The 9,970-nt window shown below is 41.8% G+C and overlaps 1 protein-coding gene across 1 annotated transcript; it reads left to right on the forward strand.

Moving 5' to 3' along the window:
• Positions 1–4,588: 4,588 nt before the first annotated feature.
• On the forward strand, positions 4,589–7,893 carry LOC147451636 (uncharacterized). Its single transcript, XM_086519155.1, has 7 exons — positions 4,589–5,470; positions 5,565–5,588; positions 5,997–6,172; positions 6,346–6,640; positions 6,821–6,982; positions 7,126–7,262; positions 7,344–7,893. Exons 1-7 carry the CDS (start codon positions 4,589–4,591, stop codon positions 7,891–7,893), a joined length of 2,226 nt encoding a protein of 741 aa, XP_086375281.1.
• The last annotated feature ends 2,077 nt before the right edge of the window (positions 7,894–9,970 follow it).

Here is a 9,970-nt window from a genome sequence, read left to right on the forward strand (position 1 = left end):
CATGCTAGGATCTAATGTAGCAGATCAAGGGGGTATTAATAAAAGGTCCCAAACTTATTGAGTTCAAGCTCTTAAGTAATTAAGTCTTCGTGAGTATTAAATGTTATAGTTTTAGTCTAAAGATCCATCATTCAAAAACTCAAGTAATTTACTATTTACATTCAAACCTTAAATTCTTGAGATAAAAGATACAAACTCAATCAATATTATATAAAGCATAATCTAACATTAAGAGTATCAAATTAGCAACAAGAAACACTAACATGCACAAGAAGCTCAAAACATACGTGTCTCCATTTCCAAAAAGTCCTCCATTGATAGAGGATGTTGTTCTTCTCCTTCTTCTTCTCTTCATGGAGAGCACTCCTTTGTAATAGGCACAGTGTCATCTGATTGCAAAGTGGATTGTTGAAGTTCAGCCCAATTTTTTGTATCTTCATGAGACTTAACAAAGTCTAGCAGCCTGATCTCCACGTTTTTTGCCTCCTCCACACTGTCAACTAAACATATAACTTCTTTTTTCTGTTGTATTCCTTCTTGTGCAACCAAGGAGCCATCACCAAAAACATCAACAAGCTTGCGGTCTTCAAAACAATATGTATGAATGTAGTGCTTGATAGCTCTTTTTTTGGCTCCAAATATTGCAAATCTGACATATCTTTATCTACTACTTGAAGAAGAGAAAAATCAATTGGCATGGGATGTTCCTCTGATCTTGTTCTCAGGTCTTCAAATGCATTGCCTTGTCCCAAGAAGGCAATAACTATTAGGAATTGAATTGCTCCTTTGCAAGGAGCTGATGGAAAGTGATGCAGTGCACCACAACAATGGTAGCTCGAATCATCTCCCATGGCGTGAAAGGCACATTGCAATTTTGTGAAGTTAGTGAAATCCACAAATGCAAGAAAGACAAATCCAGGATCTGTTGACCCTCCAGCAATGAGACAAGATCCCATCCAAAGCATTGTTAAATGTTCTCCTCACTCCACTTCAAACTGCCTCCAAGGTGTTTTGTCATATCTAAAACACATAAGCCAATAGGCACTTTGTTATTGAAGTAGCGCATCAGGTAGAGATTGCCTTCCATTTGTAGGCTCACCACATAGATTGACCATGGCAAATCTCTAGGCTCAATTTTCTCCTTTTAAAGGTGAATTGCCCATTGCATGTATTTTATTGCTCCATCTGGAAAAGCCATTTTCTTTGTTCCACGCTTCAAACTAGAGCTGAGCCATTTCTCGCATAGCATTAAAAGTGTTTTATAAACAACATCATTGATATTATACATATTGACCACCTCCTCCCAGTCTTTACATGGTGAAGACTCATTCAAATTGTTGAAGCCTTCAAGAAGTGCATCTTGAATCAATTTGTCTTACTTCAACTGCTTGATTCGATCATACATGTCAGTTGCATCACCATCCTTTGCACTCTTTGACAGTAAAATCTTCTCATCTGTAATCTCTTCTTGAATAGTATTTACCTCTGATTCCTCAAGGCCACAAAGGTATCTAAATATAGTTGTTGGGGGTTTCTTCTTCTCCTCTTCTAGCCTTTCAATGATTTCTAACCCAGCAGTCATAAATTGGATCAGAGTACGTGACCATGTGTGCCTGTTTAGCTGTCCAACTTGCTGCTCCACTCATTCTTGTCAATCAAAGAAAATCCTAAAAAGAAATAGAGAAATAATTAAACTATTGAGCAAGATTTGTTACTTAAAGACTATCAGAAAGACAAAGAAAATAACTTGCATCCCATCCGGCACGAGATGCATGTCCCTCTGCAATTCCACTTGCTACCTTTGGTGGTCATCCTGAGAAGATCCATTCACTCCGTAAATGTCTCAATATTTGGCTGTAAGGTTGCTTGACATACAATGCCTGAGCCTCCTCAGTTGCAATGGTAGATATAGCAATTGCAACAAATGGAGGAGCATTCACAACAGTGGGAGCCTTTCTAAATTTATACACACCAATCAGTCTTTCAAATATCTCTTTGTTATTTTGTTTATTGTAAAGCAAAACTTTTGCAGCATAGATTGAATGCTGCCCATCAAGAATCCAATAATGATAATCTTTAATTTTTTTCTCTCTACCTCTTCTACTGCCAAAGGAGTCCCCTTCTTTGACTTTGCATTTTGAACAGGCATCAAATATGCACATGCTGCAGGCTTGGTCGTACTCCGTGAAAATACAAATAACACACTTTCAGCGTGTTTTTTATCCATAATACATGCATTATAGTGATTGGGAGCAAGCCAACAATTTTGAATAGGGATATCAGATTCCCTATACTGGAAAGAAAAATAGTTTATGTACTTATTCATTCCACCTGTATCTTTTTCTTCTCCTTTCATGGCCTCAGCTTCTAAAAAATCTGGATCCACAATTCTCATCTTTGACATTGAACCCTCTGTTGATGAGGATGCCAAAGATGCATTGTCTACATCCAAAATGGAACTAGTTCGCTTAGCTACTACTTTCTGCACTTTTGCTTGCTTGTTTGTGGATGGTGGTTGTAAAGATATCACCTTTTTTTGTTGTAGTGTGGAAATGATGGAGCTTTGAAGTTGATCTGCTGTGATATTTGGATTTGATTCTGCAAACTTCCATCCTCGAGAAAACATTGTCTCTTCTTTGTTTCTAGACATGCACTCCAATGCATATGCTCCTGGAGATAGTTGAAATTCTAGATTTATTGGAACTAAAATTTCAATGCATTCCACCTCAGGATGACTATCAACTACAGAGATAGATGCTTCCACAACTTGTCCAACATCTTCAAACAAGCTGTCATTCTCCTTTTTGGCAATAAATAGATGCACCTTATGAAATTGTGCACCCTCTATACCATGTATGTCCAAATACCATTTCCTAATATCATTGCAAGTATAGTCAACTGAGACAGCAACCCTTGCAACCTGTGTTTTTAGAGCCATCTTTCCTGAAACAAAAAAAAAATCTTATTTTAACATATACTTTTTTGTAATGGATTGAGTTTGTGTGAATATAAGGTCCACCACTTTTTCAAACTAGATCTAAGCAAGTATACATAGTGATATTTTAAGCTAGTAAACTAAGGGAAGAGAGAAGCAAGGTCCACCACCGTGTCCAAGCTCAGCTCTAGACAACATGGAGAGATTCAAGGTATACTAATTGTCTAATATAGGCATGGAGAAATGATAGAAGGTTGAACACTTGTCCAACCTATCATCTCTAGTAAAATGGGAGGTATGGCCTTAAGATGCACCATGTAACCAACCTATACGTCATTGTATTATGAAGACTTGCAAAGCAAAGCTCCACCACTTATCCAAGCTAGTTTCAGAATCAACATGGAGAGAAGCAAGCTCCACCATTTTTCCAAGCTTAGCTCCATTGAAAATATAGAAAACCTATTATCCCTAGTAGCATGAGTGGTTTGGTCTCAAGATTCACCATTTGTCCACTCTATGTCATTAATATAAGAAGAATTGGGTGTTAAGTCCAACCACTTGTCCAACCTATAAGGTTATATCTTAAATGGTATTCTTTCTTACCACTTGGAATGCCCATGATATGTTTTACATGGGAATTTTGGTCCAAGGTCCACCACTTGTCCAAGCTAACTCTATTGAAATATAGAGAGAAGCAAAGGTACACCACTTGTCCAAGCTAGGCTCCATTAAAACATGGAGAGAAGAATGCTCCACCATTTCTCCAAGATAGGCTCCATTGAAACATGGAGAGAAGCAAGCTCCACCATGTCTCCAAGATGCTAGGCTCCATTGAAATACCTTAAACCCACGATACTTTGTACATGGGGGTTTAAATTCAAGGTCCACCAATTGTCCAACCTATTATTCCTAGTAGCATGAGTGGTTTGGTCTCAAGCAGGGTTGTCCACGTCCGTCGAACGGAACGTCCCGTCCGTTCCGTCCGGGTTCCGTCCGATCAAAAAAAAGTGACCGTTGGTGGACTTTTTTGACTGTTTTTACAGCCGTTTTGTAGCGCCACGTACTGGCAGTTTTGGAACGTTAAAAATTGAACGTTGGGGGCCTTGGAGCCTTTGCCCTTGGGGCATCATAAGCCAATGTGCCATCCCACCCCCCCCCCCCCCCCCCCCCCCAACATCCACACACACACACACACACACACAAAGCCACATGGGCTATGGCCATGGCACATGGAATTTGAATTTTGAAGCATGCTCTCTCTTTAACCCTCTTCTCCCTCTCTCCTCAAAACCTATATAAGGTTGCCCACCCTCTCTTCTTCTCCATATATCCCTCAAGCTCTCTCATTCATCTCCTTCCCTACTCAAGCTCCCTCAAGCTCTCTCCATTCATCAAGGGCCGAGGCTTCAAGCTTTGGCACTCCATCAAGGCTTCAACCTTTGGCACTCCATCAAGTCTTCAAGCTCTCCATTACTCCTTCAAGCTCCCTTCATCTCCTTCAAGCTCTCCATTGTTCCTTCAAGGCTCAAGCTTTCTTCATCTCCTTCAAGCTCTCCATTATTCCTTAAGCTCCCTTCATCTCCATCCATCTCCTTCAAGCTCTCCATTACTCTAAAGTTCTCTCATCACTCCCCATCCCTCAAGCTCTCCATAATGCCGCCCGCTCTTCATGAAGCCTTCAACAAGCATTGCCGCTACTTTGAAAGGGTGAAGAACAAGCAAAATGTTTGCAAATGGTATTGCAAATATTGCCCGAAGACCGTGACCTCAAGCTCCACCCGCCTTATCATCCACTTGACCAAGGTGGGAGGGGAAGCGGGTCCTTGTCCGAATATCCCCGGCGACATTCTCCAAGAGTGCAAAGCAAAGTATCTCCCCTTGAAGACGCGCAAGGTGGTTGCAAAGGCATCGGAGGAGGTGGTTCCGCCCAACCATGATCTCTCCGATTCGGGAGAGGATGCTTCTCCATCAATGTCCATTGCATCCGGCGGCACTACCATGGCCTCCACCGAGGGTGGTAGCATCTCAAAGAAGAGCAAAAGAAGTCATGGTGGGCGGCCTCCAAAGCAAGCTACTCTTGCACAAACGGTGGGTGGAACTTCCGGTCCATTGTCTTTCCTCAAAGAGAGGCAACGACAAGCGGAGATAGAGATTGCACGCACCATCATTGAGTGCAATCTCTCTTTTCATATTCTTCGCACGGATCGTTGGAAACGCATGGTGAAGGCTATTGCCGTAGTTGGTCCATGTGAAGGGTGGACGGGAGTGTCATACCATGACATGCGCACCAAAAAGCTTGATGAAGAGAGGGCACGAATCGACAAGTCTCTTGACCCCGTGCGTGCCGGATGGGTAAAGTATGGTTGCTCTATTCTCACCGATGGATGGAGTGACCGCAAGAAGAGGGGAATCATTAATATCCTTGTCTCATGCCCTCTTGGCACCTACTTCTTGCGAGCGGTTGATGCGGGAGCAAGGGGGAAAAAGGTCACGGGTGCCTTCATTTACCGCCACATTCGTCAAGCCATAAAAGAGGTAAAATTTTTGATTCCACTCTCAAGTATCTACTATTTTCAATTTTGTCTTTTGCCTTGGCTCTTCTCACTTTCCCTTCTTTCTCCATATGTAGATCGGTCCAAGCAACGTCATTCAAGTAATCACTGACAATGCCTCCAATTGTGCTTCCATGGCCAAAAAGCTAGAGGCGGAGTATCCACACATAGTATGGACTCCATGTGCATCACATTGCATTGACCTCCTCTTGGAGGACATTGGCGACCTACCTTGGGTAAAGGACATCCTATCCCAAGCCCTCTCCATCGTCAACTTCATCAACAAAAATGTGAGAGTACTTCCGATATATCGCACTTACTCCGGCTTGGAGTTGAAGAAGCCTTCCGCAACACGCTTTGCCGCTATGTGGCTCCTCCTTTAGCGCCTCTATGATGTGCAAACCAACTTGCAAAAGACAATGGTCTCGGATGAGTTCAAAGCATGGATTGAAGAAGAGACCCAATCATCCCAACAAGATGCAAAGGCCATCCAACGGCTTTGCTTGAAGGAGGAGTTTTGGCAAGAGGTCAAGGGTCTTGTCATGGTGGTATTGCCATTGTATAAGGTGCTTCGGATGACCGACATGGAAGGGTCTACCATAGGTCTCCTTTACCACTTCATGGAGGAGGCTTACAAGGAGATTGAGAGATCCACCATTCTTGATGGAGCAAACGATGGTTCACGGTAAACATATCACCTTATGATTTATGTACATTGTAAGTTGTCTTTTTCTATCTACGGTTCTACCCTTCCATGCTTGACTATCTTTCTCTCTCTCTTTGTAGTGATGTGTTGGAGGACTCTCCAAAGAGAGATGACATTCTCTTCCTTGTTAAAAAGCGCTGGGATTGGATGAGGCGACCAATCCATGGCTTTGCCGCCCTCTTGCATCCGGCTTTCAAAAAGCCATCAATCTTTGCGGATCAAGCACTTCAAGAGGAGCGCGACAAGTACCTTCCAAAGATACTCAATGAAGAACACCATGGAGAGTTTCTCCAAGAGCTCATCAACTATGGAGACCAAAGAGGCACGACATTCGCTTCCTCGGTGTGTTGGAAGAGGGATTCGTTAGTGAAGCCTCTTTTTTGGTGGGAATGTTTTGGCTATCAATTGCCACACCTTCAAAGGGTGGCATTGAGGGTTCTTGGACAGGTATATCATATATATTAATAATTATACATAATACCATACCATAAATTATAAATTTATAATCTCAATCATGTCATCATTTGACATTCATCATTCATGTGACATGTCACATAAGTCACCTCTCAATTGAAAATTCCCACAATTCAAATCTCATGCCTCTCTTCTATCATCTATGTGCTCTAGGATTGCTCATCGGGTGCATGTGAGCGGAATTGGTCGGCGTATTCTCTTATACACACCAAGATCCGCAACAAGCTTTCTACGAAGCAATTGGAGTGGCTTATCTATTGTCGCTCCAATTTACGCATGTTGAGGTCCATGCACGAGATGCCAATGGCTAGGCAGGTAATTGAGTTGGCTACATCATACTCTTTATTTATGCTTTCACATGTATGATGTAATATGTATGATGTATCATGTGCTCATATTTTTGGCATACCAAATTGCTAACTCCATTAATCTTCTTGCATGTTGTAAATGACAAATAGGTGAATGTAGATGAATGCAAGCTCTCCATTGAGACTCTTAAGAGTCTCAACAAAGATCGCGATCCAGAGGAGGAGCAAATATTTCGAGACCTCTACTTGGAGTTGGAGGAGATTGATCGCCGTGTCTCTCGCACACGGTCCCGCAAGAAGGTGGTTGTGCGAGCTTTAGCAACTACAGGTAGAGGAGCTTCCACTTCGGTTGCTCGTGGGAGTGGAAGAGCGTCGGCACGGACACCCAGGACCTATGTGCGGCGAGGCTCGGGTAGCGGATCTACTATCGCGGAAACCACTTTGGAGAATGTGTCCATTTCTAGACCTGCGGATCCTAGAGAGCCAGAGTTTGATGATGAGGGCAACATCCTAAGTGAGGGAGATTATGGTCTTGCATCTAGTGCATCTAATGCAAGTAGTGATGAGGATGATGCAGCTACCTCTAGCTCAAGCTCTAGCTCAAGCTCGGACCACAACTCCGGTGATGAGAGCAATATGAGCACTTACTTAGAACTCTCTCTTTATGCTTTAAAGTTTGTACCCATGGGCCATGAGACTATGAGTTGTGTCACTACTTTTTTGTACTACTTTTTGTCACTTGTATCTCTCAAGCCTCGACTCTCTACTTATGTAATGAATTATGAAATCAAATGCAATCATGATCATCTTTTTTCGAACATTGCCGTTTCCAATGTCCATCGCCAAATCTTTAATGTTCTTACTTGTAAGACATCTCCTTTGAGTTGTATGTACTTAATACTAAGTAGTTACTCATAATAGAGTAAAAGCTCTGAAAAATATATGATTTATTTTTTTGCATCGTACGTTACGTTAACGTACGTCTAATTTTTTTTAGTTCGATTAGTACCGCACGTCTTCGTACGTGTAACCATCGTACGTGACCGTACGTGTCAACTATGGTCTCAAGATTGATTCCATTCTATGTTATTATATTGAGAAGATTTGGGTGTTAAGGTCCACCAATTGTCCAACCTATAATGCTATATCTTAAATGATATTCTTTCTCACCACTTCGAATGTCCATGATATGTTTAACATGGGGGTTTGGTTCCAAGGTCCACCACTTGTCCAAGCTAACTCTATTGAAACATAGAGAGAAGCAAAGGTCCACCACTTGTCCAAGCTAGGCTCCATTGAAACATGGAGAGAAGGATGCTCCACCATTTCTCAAAGATAGGATCCATTGAAACATGGAATAAAGCAAGATCCACCATGTCTCCAAGATGCTAGGCTCCATTAAAATACCCTAAACCCAGGATATATTTCTCACCACTTGTCCAATCTATTATCCCTAGTAGAATGAGTGGTTTGGTTTCAAGATTCACCACTTGTCAACTCTATGTCATTATATTAAGAATTGGGTGTTAAAGTCCACCACTTGTCCAACCTATAAGGTATATCTAACATGGTATTCTTTCTCACCACTTGGAATTCCCATGATATGTTCTAAATGGGGATCTAGTTCCAAGGTCCACCACTTGTTCAAGCTAACTCTATTCAAACATACAGAAAATCAAAGGTCCACCATTTGTCCACTCTATGTCATTATGTTAAGAAGAATTGGGTGTTAAGGTCCACTACTTGTCCAACCTATAATGGTATATCTCAAATGGTATTCTTTCTCACCACTAGAATTCCCATGATATGTTTTACAAGGGGGTTTTGTTCCAAGGTCCACCACTTGTCCAAGCTAAGCTCCATTGAAATATGGAGAGAAGGATGCTCCACCATGTCTCCAAGATGCTAGGCTCCATTGAAATACCTTAAACTCATGATATTTTGTACATGGGGAGTTTACATTCAAGGTCCACCACTTGTCCAACCCATTATCCCTAATAACATGAGTGGATTGGTCTCAAGATTCACTAAGATTTCACTCTATGTCATTATATTAAGAAGATTTGGGTGTTAAGGTGCACCACTTGTCCAACCTATAAGGCTATATTATCCTAAATGGTATTTTTTCTTACCACTTGAAAACCCACGATATTTTATACATGGGCGGTTTACATTCAAGGTCCACCACTTGTCCAACCTATTATCTCTAGTATCATGAATGGTTTGGTCTCAAGATTCACCACTTTCCACTCTATGTCATTATATTAAGAAGATCTGGGTGTTAAGGTCTACCACTTATCCAACCTATAAGACTATATCTTAAATGGTATTCTTTCTCACCACTTGGAATGCCCATGATAGGTTTTACATGGGAGTTTGGTTCCAAGGTCCACCACTTGTCCAAGCTAACTCTATCAAAACATAGAGAGAAGCAAAGGTCCACCACTTGTCCAAGCTAGGCTCCATTGAAACATGGAGAGAAGGATGCTCCACCATTTCTCCAAGATAGGCTCCATTGAATGAAAAGAAGCAAGCTCCACCATGTCTCCAAGATGCTAGGCTCCATTGAAATACCTTAAACCCACGATATTTTGTACATGGGGGGTTTACATTCAAGGTCCACCACTTGTCCAACCTATTATCCCTAGTAGCATGAGTGGTTTGGTGTCAAGATTCATCACTTTTCCACTCTATGTCATTATATTAAGAAGATCTGGGTGTTAAGGCCCACCACTTGTCCAACCTATAAGGCTATATTTTAAAGGGTATTCTTTCTCACCACTTGGAATGACCATGATAGGTTTTATATGGGGGTTTGGTTCCAAGGTCCACCACTTGTCCAAGCTAACTCTATTGAAACATAGAGAGAAGGAAAGGTGCACCACTTGTCCAAGCTAGGCTCCATTGAAACATGGAGAGAAGGATGCTCCACCATTTCTCCAAGATAGGCTCCATTGAAACATGAAGAGAAACAAGCTCCACCATGTCTCCAGGA

Source organism: Adiantum capillus-veneris, chromosome 8 (genome assembly GCF_014529385.1).
Source record: "Adiantum capillus-veneris isolate H3 chromosome 8, ASM1452938v2, whole genome shotgun sequence".
Classification (NCBI taxonomy): Eukaryota; Viridiplantae; Streptophyta; class Polypodiopsida; order Polypodiales; family Pteridaceae; genus Adiantum; species Adiantum capillus-veneris.